Consider the following 15,982-nt stretch of genomic DNA (forward strand, 5'->3'; position numbering starts at 1 on the left):
AGCCTTCCCTCCTCTTCCAAGCAGTGAAGGGAGACAGGAATCCTCATTGCTCTTCCCAGCTTGAGCTTCCAGACGGCAGCCAGTTCCACTTTGAGGTCAAAACAGAAAGCTTTGTACATGACTCCCACCCAATTCCCTGACACAGAATCTCCAACTTTTTCCTTGAGTTGGCCCACATCTTTCAGCTTGGACTCAGGGCTTTTCTTTTTCTCTTTGGGGTGCTAACATACCTTACAAATAGGAGACAAAATTGCCTTAAAACCTCCCACAGTGTTTTACTGCAACATTGAACTCTTCTTGTGGCCTATTACATTGTTCCCTCCCTAGACCAGTAAAAATATTTTAAGTAGATCTCCCAAGGGGTGCTTTAGTTCAGTGTTTCTTTAGAGTACTCTACCACTAACTGATATTCAAAAACATTCTACAATGACTAAGAAATCAAGACTGCAGACTTAACTGCGGCAATGGCAGCACAGTCTCTTGCAGACACAGGTGCATTAAGTGTATTTAAACAGTGAGGACACAGACTTGCAGCTATTGGGCGGCAAACGCACGTGGCAGTCAGGTCAGTTGCTGAACCTAACGGGGATCTGCCCAAACGCCAGGACTGGGAGGTGAGCAGGTCCCTGCATCCTGCCCCGGGAAGCTAAAATACAATGCCCACGGCCAGCTTCCTTGTTCCTGTCTCAGGTGGCCACAGAAGTCAAGACAGGGAGCCATGGGCCCATTCCAGGGAAAGGGGATTCAGCTGAGCCCCTCACCTCCTGGACCTGGAGGGACTCTCACTCGCCCCACCATGTTTCTGCATATGAGTGTGGGCAGAGAGCAGGGCTGCCCATGCAGAAGCTGGGGAAGCGTCAGGAAGGGAGTGACAGAGACCAGAGGCCCCAACTCTCCACTCCAGGTCCTGCCCTGACGTCTATCCTGCCAGGCACCAGGTCCCTCATACAGAGACAGGAATGGATGCAGCTAGGAAATTTTTTTTTTTTTTTGGAGGATGATTAGCCCTGAGCTAACATCTGCTGCCAATCCTCCTCTTTTTTCTGAGGAAGACTGGCCCTGAGCTAACATCCATGCCCATCTTCCTCTACTTTACACGTGGGACGCCTGCCACAGCATGGCGTGCCAAACGGTGCCACGTCCGCACCCGGGATCCAAACTGGTGAACCCCGGGCCGCCGAAGCGGAACGTGTGCACTTAATTGCTGCGCCACCGGGTCGGCCCCAAAGCTAGGCAATTTTTTAAGTCACATGTAAAATCTTTTAATTGAAGGATGGGGTTAAATATGTATATAGATAATTTCCTATTTATATGTAAAACAAGAATATTACTAACAAGTCTAAATGTTTCCATTGTTTCTTTCTCAAGCTCTTGAAATAAACTGGATTCCTTGAGAGGATACAAGTTTACTTTACTCAAAATATAATTTTTTAGGAAAAATTCTAACACTGGGGGGGGGGTCTGAGACTGTGGGAGAATGCAGCCTGTCACACAGAGATGATCATGTGGTAATGACATGGAAAGACAGGAAGCAGAGACGTGCCATCACATCTGAGTATCAAATGGCTTACTCTAACACAGGAATCCCTGAAATAGACAATGAGTTGCTACATTTTATCTTCGCTGCCTTTTGACTGAACCTGAGAGCAAAGTTTGCCCTCAGTCTCCAGAATAGGGCAGGTAGGATCAAGCGTTATCTGACTTTCCGATGCCAGCGCCCCAGGAGCTCCTCCCCCTCTTCAGCTCAGATGGCCAGAGGACAGAGAGCAGCCACGCACCTGCACGAGCCTCCAGGCCTCGCTGATGATCGCGAACTGGAGGCGATTCAGAGCGAAGCCGTCGATCTCCTTCAGGACCCTGATCGGGGACTGTCCGATCTTCTGCATCAGGGCATGGGTTCTGTCCACTGTGGCAGGGGACGTCTCCGGGTGTGGGACCAGCTCAACCAACGGGACATAATATGGTGGATTTACCTTATGAGAGGGAGACAGAAGGAGAGAGTGTCAAGAAGATGGCTCTGGAGTTTGCGCTGCTGTTCTGGCCAACTTTGTTGACCTATCAGGAATGGTCAGATGGGGAGGATTCATCTTTGTAAAGGCCTCTTTATTTTTGGCATCCAATGGCAAGAAATTTGAGAAGTAAAGTAATTCATGAAGCAGAGAGAAAAAGAGAGAATTTAAGTACAGAACTGTGTGGTTTTGTTCAAAGAAAAGTCATAAGCAACACATGAGGCTGATGTCTGGAGGCACACATTACCACCCTATACATTTCCAGCTCATCTCCACCCCCCCCCCCCAACCACCACAGCATTCCTCTGCTCCCAGACATCCAGACTTCAGAGGCAGCCACCCACCCTCCGGCCACCCCCCAGCCACTTCTTCCCACCCTAGTCACTGCAGCTTCCCGCCATTCTACATGTCAGTGTTAAAAATTAGTGACAGCATCTTCGCAAAACATGGTATTTCCTTAACTTCTCCATGTCAAGCCTCAAGGATCCACTTCCCCAGTTGAACCTCATGGAGAAATCACATGGCAGTAGGCCCCTCAGCAGCCTCCACGTGGTGCTATGGTCTGAGGCAGGAAGGTCTGTCCGTGGCAAGTGGGTCCTGATGGAAATGCTTGCCTAGCACAGCATTTAAACTTTTGGCTCTGGTCTTCTTGGTTAACTTTGAGAAACCATTCTTGAAGATTCCCACAGAGGAGTATCAAATGTTGGAAGAAAACGGTGCTGGGTAGAAGCTGGTGAGCCTCACTGACCCAAATGCACTGCAGTAAACTGGCCCCAGATGACACATGTAAATGGTTCTTCCCCAGAGACAGATGAAAACTGGCAGAATCTCACAGTCACTGAGTAACTACGAGAAGCAACCATTTTCCAATGACTTTGACAGAAGACGGAAAGAAAAGTTTTCTTCTCCTAGGACACCACCTTGGAGAGGCAGCCTCACTTCAGAGGTCCCCTCCTCCTCAGCTGTCCTGGTCACACTGTCTCATCCTCTTAGAAAGCAGGAGAGGATGGCATCTGTTTTCAGATAAATAAATGATAAACTAATGCCTCAACTGAATCACTTCTCTCCTGCCTATAACCAATGAATTCTTACAAAAATATTTAACCTCTGACCTTTTTAAAAAGCAGAATTATAAGAACTGGAAGAACAGCTATCTCCAAAGAACTTTACCTTACTATAAAGCAGGGATGTTGGGCTTAGTGTCTATTCAATGTTCTAAGCCTTGTGGGTAGCAAAAACACAGACTGAGACAAACAATTAAAAAGCATTTTTACATACAGCTTGCCAGTTCCCTCATCTCGGTCTTCCTTGCAGGTTCTCCTGCTGCCCAAACTTTCTTTAACTGAAGGTGCACCCAGGCCACCACCAATGGCCTCCCTCTCAGACCCTTGGGAGAGCTCCTCAGCTCCCAGGGCCTCACCACTGCCAAGGTGCAGAGGCCTCACACGCAGCTCAGCTCCCACTGTAGGCCTATGCTGACAACTGCACCGGACACTTTCCCTCAGACACACCACAAGCATACACTTAACCTGTTGTCAGTTAAATTCACGTCTCTCCATCCTCTTCCTAGAGAACACCATCATATCCCCAACACCCAGGTTACTACCATGAGGAGTATCCTTGGTCCCTGCATCTCCCTTGCCTCCTCCACTTCCGATCAGTGACAAAAGTGCTGTCAATTCTATCCATATCCCTCAAAAAAACCATTCCTGCTGCCACACACTTAGTTCAGGCCACCACTCCACTTAGACTCTGGGGTCTCCCCACCGGCCTCCCCTCCAGGCTCATCTTTCCTGTCACTGCCAGGTGAGCCTTGTCAGGCAGGAGCCCGTCAAATCTGCAGAGACAGGAAGGAGAATGGTGGCTGCCAGGGGCTGGGGGAGGGGAAAGGGAAGCTGTTTAATGAGGACAGAGTTTCAGTTTTGCAAGATGAAACAAGTTCGGGAGATGGACAATGGTGACAGCTGCAGAACTACGTGACTGTACTTAATAGCACCGAGCGGTACAATTAAAAATGGTTAAGATGGTAAATGTTATGTGCATTTTACCACAATTGAAAAAAAAATTAAAAACAGGACCCTGATCACACCCCCTCCAGCTCAAAACCCTACAGAGATTCGCATGAGCCGCTGTAAAAGGCATACAGCAGACTAAATGCAGTTAGGGCCCTTTGTGATGGGGCCTTTTGTACTTCCGAAAACAGTTTCCTTGCTTCTGTGTCCACATGCTCAGGCTGGTAAGCTATTGGGAAAGGACCTCTCAGGGCTTGGGTGGGGTTGTTCCTGCCCCAGCACCTTGGTCCTTGGACAAGGACATCAACCCTTCTCTCAGGCTCAGAGAAGGATCCTGACAATAGTGACAGATGCCCCTTAACTTTAACAGGGTGGAGATGACGGGAGGAAGGACGAGGAGAAGAGAGAGCCAAAGCAGTGAGTCTGCCGGAAGGATCAGGCCCAGGCTGGTTCCTGCAGAGTCCCTCTCCTCCTAAGGGCTGCAGTGCGGGCCTTCTGCTGTGGCCTAGGAGGAAGGCTGGGAAGCACACCCTCAGGAATGAGAACAACAAACGAGAAAAGGAGGCAATTTCCCTAAAGGGCACAGGAGATGGCCCCTGGGCTCTGCGCTTTGCTGGAGGCACAAGAGAGGCCTGCGGACAGGAGGCTCTGTGAGAGCGCAGGTTGAGGATGGCCCCAGGCGCCACTCTCCATTCAGCTCGGTGAAAAGCCTGCCCAGAATCTGGAGCAGCCTGGCAGGCATGTGATCGCAGCGATAGCACAGGGCGCCCAGCACAGAGGCTCCGTCTGTTCTCCACAGCGGACTAACCCAAGTCAACGCAGAGAAGAGGCAGCCTGTCCCTTCTCCCAGAGGACAGCTCAGTGACGTGCGATTCATTCACATACACCGATGGGGCCGCACTCTCTCCAGGTGAATTCCTCCTCCTCTTTACAATAGGGGCCAAAAATGAAGGGGCTTCTTGTTTACAGCTGGTTGAGAGGATTTAATCCCTTAGTATTTTGATAATTTACATCAGTGACAACCCCGCCCCCTTCCTGAACTTGCCCTAAACTGAGAGACCCGACAATCTGGAACAGGCAGTGCTATGCAGTGTACAAGGGACACGTAGACACATACACTCTCTATAAATCAAACCCACAAATGGAACATTCAAATTACCACCGACACGAGTGCAAACGGTTCAGGTAAGAGAGTGAGTCAGAAAAGTGCAAGCATAGGCAAGAAGTGCCCAGACGGGAACATTCTGGGCACCTTATGCAAGAAGGCCTGATTCAGCTCCGTGGCTAACGAGTGACTGCAACAGACCTGTGTGTCGCAGCTACTTCTGCCTAAGACTCTATCTCCTGTGAGCCAACACATCCTGCCCAGGCAGCCTCACCTACGGGGCATCCGTAAGAGGCAGGAGCAGAATCAAGAGCACATAATGGGCCCAAGAAGCCCCACCAGCTCCATCAGACCACTACCACATCCCCAGTGAAATAAAGAAGAAAAAAGAGAAAAGCCTCTGTAAAGTGTGGCTGAAAATATCAGTAGGAAACTGCTGTTCTGATTGACTGCTAACATAGATTCTAAGCACCAAGAGAAACTGCAAGCAAACAACCTTCAGACAGTCATCAGCCAACACCCGACCACCAATGGTCATGCCCAACCCTTCTACACACCACGGGAGACGAGGCAGACAGGAAAGGCAACGCAAACAGCATTTGAGAGGAAGAACGTCAGAGACACAGGGAAGCTGTCTTGAGGCCCCTCTTCCTGAGCCTGTCACTTTTCCTGGCTTGAGTCTACAAAGCCCACTCTAAACTCCCGTCTGACGATCTGACGACCTGGTGCTGGGAGCCCATGCCCACCGTTAGCGCCTTCCCTGCCCCCAGCACTGAGAGCACCTGAAAAGCCCCCTCCTCCACTGGAAAAGGTGCCCAAGAGAACACGGGCAGGGTTGAGGCTTATTGGCTGTGGACACAGGAACCTTTCAGTTGCTGAATATCCACTTTTGCCAGGGTCTTTCAGAGGCATGACCAGACTTCCTTCTCCTTTATTCTGTCTCCTGTCTGGGCCAAGAATTCGGGATGACCGACGCAGGAAGCCAAAGGCCATTGCATGGAGCTGACGGGCCAAGCCTCCCTTATATGGCCTGGAGGGCTGAATGGAAAACTCTGCAGCTCCCCAAAGATTATAAATGGTTTGGGATTATTTAGGGACTGCCCATCAGTTTAGACTGAATTATTACAGACGTTTTTTCCCACTCTCCTAGAGGTCAGTGGAATGATGAAAAGGTGAGCAGCACAAGCATAGAAGAGAGAAGGGACAAAATTCCAAAGACAGTCAACTTCGGTGATTGGATTTGCTTTAGTTAACATCAATTTTGGTTAAAAATAATTTATGAAAGTAATGAGAGGTTAATTTTTAAAATAAGATTTGGACTTTATGCTGCTTGGCTTTGATTAAATAAGTAACAGTGAGCAATACTGGATTGTGTGAGGGAGAGAAATGTCATTACTCAACAGTTACTGACTGAACTACTAGTCAGAGGGGCTGTGCCAGCTGTGACAACGAAAGCGAGCAAGGTGTGGTCTCGCCCATCAGGAGGTTTAAAACTGAAGAGATGTGGTAAAAGTCTTAGGAACTTAGGAAGTATTTTCTGAACAAGTTGATTTAGTTGTGTTTTTAAATTGACTTACAAGTAAAAGCACTGGTGAGAAATTGGAAGCTTTCAAGCAGGAGGCCTACATCTTTCACTGAAGCGATCGAGTAACGATCTAGTAAGTGGTTATGGCCTGCGAGCCCTTTGCACTGACACGTAAATGTCACAGGAGCAAAGGCATGACAGTTCACAGGACGGGGCATTTGGATGCTTCAATTAAGGTCCATCTTGGTGCTAATTCCACTTCTATTTGGGTGGTAACTGAAGGTGACTGGTTTTCGTCCATGTTCTATGGGTCTAAGTCTCCTTATTTTATAAGCATTCTTCACATTTCCACTATACTTCAGTAAGAGGCAATCCAGAACCACAGTTACAGGAACGGTGGTCCAGGATGCCCCTCTTCTCAGCATATGAAGTCTAGCAGGCATCTCCGACTCACCCTTCTTCTTCACCTCCCTGAGCAAACCTGTTACTTCCCCACTCTAAACTACTCTTGCTCAGAAGGAAGAATTTGCCTGCTCTCCCAGGGCACCTCGCCTCAGCCAGGCCCTGGTCCCTCCCACGTGGAATGCTGCCCGAGTCCTGTGAAGCAGCGGCTGCCTTCTCCGAGCCTCCTCCAACACAGAAGGGGCCTTTATATTTCCCTCCAGAGGCAGCCTTTCTACCACATCTCCATGCTGCTCTGTCTCTTCCCAATTCAGCCCCGATTCTTCCAAGTAACTCCCACGGTTCTCCAGAGTCCTGCTCTTTCAGGCAAGCTGGTCTCCTCTCGATTCTGCATGCCCCATGCTTGTTCTTGGCAGAGGGTCTTTCCCAGCCTCATACTCTCTCCTCCATCATCAAGCCAACCAGATCCTATCCAGTCTAACCTCTCCCCAGCCTTAACCTCTGACAGCCTGGTGGTGCTAAGGGTGTGGTTGTCACCATATACTGTCATATTATCAGGGCTTGAGCTAAGTTAGCTCTTCTGTTCTAACAGGCTGTCCCAGTTCTCCAAGGGCACGCTGACCTCACAGCACTCAAACGTCCACAAGTGACCCTTGAAATCCCTCTCTGGCCATCACACCTCCTAACGCACTCCTAGTAAGTTTGCAGCGTTAATTACAACAGATGAGTGGACAGGAACAACAAGAAAAAGGAGGTGAGTAAAGTCAGACTTCTTGAATCAGAACCCTGGGAATAGGACCTAGAATTTGTATTTTAGCAAGTCTGACACTCTGAATTGTGTTCAGTAAACTACATAGTACAAGTGACATATCTACAAAATCCTGCTTGGTGTATACATTTTTTTTTAACGTAGCACTTTTTCCTGGGTGGTGGAATTATTTATTTAGTAGTCTGTCTCCTTAGCTAGACAGGAATTACACGAGGGTGAAAGTCTGTGAGTGTTGCTCATTCTATCCCATTATGTATCAGCTACACAGAGACAATCCAAGGAATTCTGGGATAAAATTCTTTTAAAAAATGCTGGTATTGCACAACTCTCTAAATAAACTAAAAACCATTGAATTGTACAATTTCAACTGTTAAATTGTGCAGTATGTGCATTATATCTCGATAAAGCAATTAAAGAATACTAGCAAATTAGTCAAAACATATTACTCATGAAGAACAGAATGAGACCCAATCAAAGCTCGAGGTGTGACATACTAACAGGATGGGCCACAATGCACTGCTTCACATGTGCCAAACCGGCAAACAGCTGGGAGGGCAGGAGGCACGAGGTGGAGCTGCTCAAGACAATCGTGTCGTCGACGGCTCGGTCCAACTGAGCGAAGATCTTCCTCTTCAGCTCCAGGTTTTCTGGAACACATTCCTGAAAAGACACGTCCACGTCACTACTCAAAGTCACTGCGCCACCAGCCCAAGCAAAGCATTTCATGTTGCATTCACTCCTAAATGAGCCCATTAGAGAACCACCAGCAAAATTTAAGAACAAAACAAAAAGCTGCTGAAAAAATGACATATTTTGATAACTCTGGAAACAGCGATGCACATATAGCAGTTGTACTTTGTAGTTTTGTGTATGCCTGAGAATTCTCATAATAAAGAAGTCCACGGCTATATGGGGGTGGATTGTACAAACAGGACACACAGCAGCACCTCAGGCAAAGTGCCCTCAACGTCAGCAGTAGTCAGTACCGTCTATTTTCCCTATCTGTTCTGACCATCAGATCAACTCATCTCCAAGGAAAAATCTTACCTTCGTGAAATGAAAAAACCTGTTACATCCATAATTCCCAAAAGGCTTCTTGAGAATCCATTTCTAATTGGAAATCCTTTTGAAAAAGGCCTTTGTTTCCCGACATCTAAAATTACTTTAATAGGGGTAGAGGAGGAGGATAGAGAAGCAAATTTGGATTAAATACCGTAGATAACAACTGCTGTGAAATTCTAATCACATGCAAAGCTGGGGTGGGAGTGAGACGACATTCTCAAACACCCAAGTGCTGGCCCCTAGGTGAGGCGTGCTTCTGGGAATGTGATACGCTTGGTGGGTACTGCCCTGTTGTGGATGGAAGCCCAAAGGGAGGATACACAAGCTGCCCCAACACTGGAAACACGAGAGGCGTCCTTCCCCTCTGGCCACCAACACCTCTGGGAAATCACAGCAGGGGTCACTCCTACCCAAGACGGGTCCCCACTTACTTGGAGGCAAGAGGCCCTTCAGGGAGGAGGCATCGTGAACTCCCAACATTCCCTGGTGAATTTAGGATAATGGTTCTCAGTATGGTCCAATGACCATCAGCATCAGAATCAAGTGGATGCTTGTTAAAAATGCAAACCCTCAGCCCCAATCCCAGACATACTGAATCAGAGCCTCTGGGGGCAGGGTCAAGGCATCTGCATTTTCATCAAACATTCTGATGACTTCTGTGCTTACCAAAGTTTGAGACCCCACTATTCTGAGGGGTGGACCCCAAGTGTGGGTCATCAGTACTCTCAGTGTGGTGTGCTACAAAATACACCCTCAGGGCTCTCTCCACTCTGATGTCAGGGCTTCCCCCCACTGACCCCCGCCACCGGCTAATCAGGGACCAGTTAAGCGTGTCCTGATAGCAGAATCACCCCTCAAAAATAAAGAAAATATTTTCAAGTTTGATTTCATAATATCTAATAGTTAATAATAATAAGTAATATATTAAAGTCAGCTGTGTTCATATTTTGATATGAATTCCATTTCTATATCATCTATGAGATTTTCAAAGTTTTACTCTAAGGGTAAGGAGTCAATATTGTGTTTGTTTATGCTTTTTAAAAATATAATCAAACTATGTGGAATTTTATTAAGAACAAAAGGTCATATAAGCACCACATCTCAAAGACAGAAAAAAAAAACGGAGTCATTTAAGAACTGTGAACCCCATTGTGTTAAACACCCTTATCAAAAGGAGGAAAAAGCTACAGTAGCTGGCTGGCTGTACTGAGTGATTCCTGGATCAGTTAAGTCTGCAAGCTGGGTTAAGTTTAAATGGAGCCTTGTAGTAAAGCCAGAGACTAAGAACGATGCAGATACTGTTTAAGCTAATAAAAGAGTCCTCGTGAATAGCCGTATTGTGAGCCTGTCATGCAGATTCTCCCCTGAAACTCTATGCCTTTCTTCAGATCGTTTGATTATCAAAGAGGCAAGAAAACTTGAACCAGAGGAAACCCAAACCTGCTACAATTATGTAAGGGTTTTTAATGGCACATTTGCTTGAATTTTTGCTGCTGCTGTTGTTTTTCAAAGTAACCCAAGTGTGTTTGACTTGCTAGGCCAGGGTTATAATGCCCCCGCCCATGTCAAGCCTTGAGTTCACTTCCTTGCTGTTCATTCAGGAGCTGTCACCCCTTCTCTGAGAAAGGGAGTCTGAAGCACCACCAATCCAGACCTCAATCCCTTGCGGCTGATTACCAGGCTGAGAGACCACAGTCATTCTCTTTGCTCCAGAGGGGCTGGGAAGAAAGGCAGTGAAGAACACCAAACAATGAGACAACTGAGAACCCAGCTGCACAGCAGATTCTCTCTCTAACCCACAGCAATGTGACCAGCTGGGAATGCACCCCCAGCTCTCTCAGCTCACAGGAGTCTTTCAGGGGTCCTTTCTAGAGAAAGCCACCAAAACTGAAGCAAAAATGCTATCATTACTGAAGGTAATTAGCTTGGCTTTGCTTAATTAAACTCTGACAGCATTTTCAAAGCAATGACTCTTGTTTGTTTGTGTTTTATTTGTTTTGAGGTAAGAGGGAGACACAACACAATACGTGATATTCTCACGCACAACCACCACAGCAGCATGCTCAGATTTGACAAACAAAACAAAACTCTGGGGACCAGTAAAGCGCCATGTAACTTCCCAAGCATCACCACTATTACTAGTACATGAAAAGGAGTGTCCTCATCGCAGGCAGTATCAGAGTTAAAAGTAGGGTGACATGTAAAACACTCCTTTTCCTTTCCCTTCTTGAACGGAAGAAACTGAATGATGGTATTGTGGGTATCACTTTTAATTCTCTCTAACTCACTCATATGTTAAAAAGTAAATCATTTACAAACTTCTGTGTTTTATTATTGCTAAGTTCCCTGTGACAGCATTCAACTCATTAGGACTGTCTTAGAAAAGCAGCAGTCGGTGTCCTGGAGGATACCCAGGCCAAAGGCTGCTAGATAAGAACTCAGGGCTGAAATTTCCCCACCTGCTGTGCAACAGCGTACATTTTTCAAAACAAATATTTTCATGGGGGAAAACGAAATTTCATTGACTTTAAAAAAATCAGTTCAGGCATATTAGATAGGCATCCTGTTGCTAGAAAATCTACATTTGTTAATGCAAAATATCTAGAAACAATTTTCAATGCACTTTCGAGAAAGAGTGAAAAACTAAATTAGAAGACTTCAGAGGCCGGCCCAGTGGCGCAGCAATTAAGTGTACACATTCTGCTTCGGCAGCCCGGGGTTCGCTGGTTCAGATCCCAGGTGCAGACATGGCACGCTTGGCAAGCCATGCTGTGGTAGGCATCCCACATATAAAGTAGAGGAAGATGGGCACAGATGTTAGCTCAGGGCCAGTCTTCCTCAGCAAAAAGAGGAGGATTGGCGGGAGGTGTTAGCTCAGGGCTAATCTTCCTCAAAAAAAAAAAACAACAGACTTCAGTACATAAGGTATTTTACATGCAAAGAAGTTCTATTAGCCAATTTTGGAGGGAAAGACATGACAAGAAAAGAACGAAGAGCTAAAATCCTACTGCAGGGGCTGGCCCCGTGGCCGAGTGGTTCGGTTCGCATGCTCCACTGCAGGCGGCCCAGTGTTTCGTTGGTTTGAATCCTGGATGCGGACATGGCACTGCTCATCAAACCACGCTGAGGCAGCGTCCCACATGCCACAACTAGAAGGACCCACAACGAAGAATACACAACTATGTACTGGGGGGCTTTGGGAAGAAAAAGGAAAAAAAAAATCTTAAAATCTTACTGCAATCATGGCAGAAGGAATTCATTCTCAAATTGAAGATGGACATGATTTACATTCTACAGTCCATCTGTTAGCACTAATTAAATCTCTTGCTTCACTCTGTCTAATCATCACCACCCATTTCTCTTCACTATTTCTTCCAAGAGCACAATCTTAAAAATCGATCAGATTAATAGATTGCTATGACTAGACTTCTTAGGAGATGGACATCATTTGCAAACAAACAAACAAAATCCTCTTGCTCTAGAAGTATGTGTTAAGAGAAAAGAAAGGGAAAGAGTACAAGTTTTCAATATCACAAGCAACAAACTACTGCGCCCTAACCAGAGGCTCATTTTTTACCAGAGGCTCATTTTTTCCCTTAAAAATCAAAATAAAGTTTTTTGGTTTTTTTTTTTTAAACATATTACAGACCCTAAACAGAGGTCTACAATAATCTAGGACAAATTATACCCAATCAAGAGAGATTGTTACAAAGTAAAACTCAGTGTAGATCATATTTTTAGCAAGTTACTTCCGGGGGATTAGGTGTTAAGATGACCAGGATTATTGCTGTTTGCTTTAAATAGAAGTCCTTCCCCGGGAACCACAGGAAAAGGGGAAGAGGCTGAAGAAGCACCCAGACCAACTGCTGCTTGATGATGCGTCTATGCCCATCTTCATTCCAGTGATTTTTGGGGGGGTACCTTTTATGGAATTATTTATTTAGGATTGGGTTAAATGCCTGACATAAAAAAATTTTTTCAATATTTCATTTAAGCCTGAAATTAGCATATAGTTTTACTACATTTCTAAATAATATTTCTCATGAGAAAGAAGTGAGATTTTTAAATACAATTTTTTATTTAACAAAGTGCTGGGAATAGCATGAAACTCAAAACTGGAGAAGGATTCTTTAAGTAAGGCACAAAGAATAAATTTTTAAGAAGAAAAATGGAAAATAAAAAGTTGATGTGAAGAACATCACATCAATGCTAAGGCCATTTAATATTAGGGAGGAGTATCTTAAATTCCAGGTGACAAATGAGACTTTGAGAGGACTCCATCAGTTAATTTTTTATGTAACTAACTGAAGCTCCATATTGGACACGTGTAATGCATTCCCATCAGCGACGTCTCTGTTTATGCAGCAGCAATTCTCAAGGCAGCAGAGAACTGGTAGGTGGGGAAAGGCTACTTATAAAGTTGGGGGGGGGGGAACCATGGAAATTAAAATACACTCCCCTCTTGTTGAGAATAACTTAGCTAGATGTTTTTGGCCAAAACACTCTGTGATTGTTATAAGTAAAACAATAATTTACATTCAATATATTTTGTTAGGATGACAATCACTGTTTCATGAAAACATTCTCATTTTTGAAAACTTTGTCTTACAGTATCACACAAGTAGTTTCACTTGTAACCATGTATATGTATACAATTGACTATAAAATAATTTTATAGCATTTTCAACAGGAATAGCATCATCAAAGCACTAGCTACTTGTGTCTTGGCTCCATCTGTCCAGAGGAAAAACCAAAAAGTGAAAGCAGTTATGCTAACAGTTGCATAAGCACAACATTTGCTTTAAAAAGTTTGTGTTAAGTACTCTAAAAGGCAGTTTTCCTCTTCTTTAAGTAATACACTCTCTCTAGTTGCTGGGACAAGACATTTGCAGTGAAGAAAAATATTTTAACTAATAATAGAGGTTTCAAGATTAGCTGGGATTATAAATTTCAGGTAGGAATTTTATAACTGCTTTAGAAGAAATTCAGGCTATTTTTATTATTTTAAACATACAAATGATTATCTTTTTCAACAGCACTGGTTTTATTCAGCTGTGACAATCAGATCTGATCTTCATCCCCTGTTCTGATTCCTTTCTTATCCACTCAATCTCGCTTCCTTGTCTATGTCACTGAACAGAACCAACACCTTGCTTTTTTAAAAAGAGATTTATAATTTTATCTGTAATAATCAACATTTGTTTCATTTCATTTTAAACTCGTCTTTTTAAAAACGGAATCTTTTTCTTTTATGGTCCTTATTTGATCTTTTCTGTGTGTCAGCAGTTACTTAATACAAACATGTGTAGTAACTTATCTCTCAGTTTCGATAGTAACTCTGGTCCATGGTAAGATAGGATGATATACACACATGGGGTCATCCATGAATTACTGGGGGTATTATGACTCCCATTCTTATTCTGCTAAACATTCAGAAGCCACTAAGCAGTGTGTTCCTTGCCAGACACTGTATAAAGAGGCACGTCCTGTCACCCCTACATCCTTAACTATGAGTCCTCCCCACTCCAAGAGCAGGAAGTTTCCTGGAAGTATCAGAGTCACGGAAGTGATGGTGGGATGACTACTTCAATGACCTGTATTACCAGGCCACACAAAACTGAGGGGCTCAGACACGGCTCTGGTTAACAGCAGTCCTGATATTTTACATCTCACTCAGAAAAGACAAGAGATGGATTTAGAAAGAAGTTAACATAAATGTATATATGTATTTGTTTGTTTATTTATTGGTTTGTCTGTGTGTTTACTGAAAACTGACCTTTGACCTACAATAGAATTCAGCTAAAAATAACCCCTCATTAGATTTCCCCAACAGGTACCACACAGCTATCAAAAAAAGAAAATGTATATAACCCTGAAAACAAAGGTGGATAGGAAAATTCATGCCAAATTCTTAAAAAGTTGAAAAAGAGAGTGTGTATGTTAATAAAAATTTCTTCCATAAAACCGATAGAGACTTCTGGTTCTGGCAATATAATGGACTAGGACACCTAAAAGTCTTCCCTTCACAAATATTGGATAATTCTGTATAAAACAAATCATCTTTTTAAATGAATAGCTGAGATCTCAAAAAAGTAAGGAAAATCATCAGGTAAAATAAACAAGGAAGCTGAAAGTCAAAGCAGCCCCCATTAGAATGATGCTGTGACCATCTGGGTTAGGGAGTAGATTTCAGTGAGCTGGGGAGAGGGTTCAAATGCCCTCAGGATTCAGGGAGTTAGAATCAAGACCCCTGTGATAAAGCTGAGACTCTCAAAAGGCTATATTTTCAGTGAACTAGTGAACTAGTTTAAACAAAAAAATAGGCCATCTGCTGAGGCAGAAGACAGGAAAGCTTGTCTTGATCTGGGCTCTAATTGGGAAAGTTACGGGGTAGAGGGGGAGGTAAACTAATATGTGAATCCATTTTCATAAGCCTGACTTTCACCCAGGTTTGGGGTTCAAAATTATGTTATACATGTTGTCTGCACACTCCTAAGCTAAGAAAGTAACATAAAAATTGCTCCCGGGCTAGCAATAAGGTCGGTAGACACAAACTCAAAAGAACTCTGGAGAGACACTTGCTGAAAGAGGCCTCACCTTTCTTGGGATTCACAAATAAAGAGCACCACTGAAGAAAACTAACAACCCCAAATTATGAAATATGTGAAACCATCTAGACAGAACAAAGACCAGAACTTCACATAACTAAAAAATAGGAGAATCTAGTAAAATAAGTACATTTAAATTAATTAAAAGTATAAGAAAGGAATCAAACCAGAAAGACCAGGTAGATTTGAAAAAGCACTAACTAGAACATCTAGAAATTGGAATTAAAAATAAAATTAGCAAATATGTTAAGCAATGAGATAAATACAGGTGAAGAGAAAATTAATGAACTAGAAGACAGTATTAAGGAAATTAGACAAAATCTAAAACAAAAATTGACAGTCAAAAAGGGGAATCAGACAAACCTACCATTGTGATATAACATGTTAACATCCCTCTCTCAATTAGTGATGCAAAAATTCAGTAAGCACATGGAAGAAATGAGCAACACAATTAATAAGTTTGATCTACTAGACATACAGAGAACCCTGC

The 15,982-nt window shown here is 44.2% G+C and overlaps 1 protein-coding gene across 2 annotated transcripts in view; it reads right to left on the bottom strand.

Moving 5' to 3' along the window:
* Nucleotides 1–15,982, bottom strand: part of CRYL1 (crystallin lambda 1) — a 141,995-nt gene that overhangs the window by 23,465 nt on the left and 102,548 nt on the right. For both annotated transcript variants that reach the window (XM_070520370.1, XM_014837169.3), the window contains exons 4-5: nt 8,321–8,482; nt 1,779–1,973 (exon numbers count right to left, since the gene is read on the bottom strand). In XM_070520370.1, the coding sequence (XP_070376471.1) occupies nt 1,779–1,973; nt 8,321–8,482 (357 nt within the window). The remainder of the gene's footprint in view (nt 1–1,778; nt 1,974–8,320; nt 8,483–15,982) is intronic.

This window comes from Equus asinus, chromosome 11 (genome assembly GCF_041296235.1).
Source record: "Equus asinus isolate D_3611 breed Donkey chromosome 11, EquAss-T2T_v2, whole genome shotgun sequence".
In the NCBI taxonomy this organism is placed as follows: domain Eukaryota; kingdom Metazoa; phylum Chordata; class Mammalia; order Perissodactyla; family Equidae; genus Equus; species Equus asinus.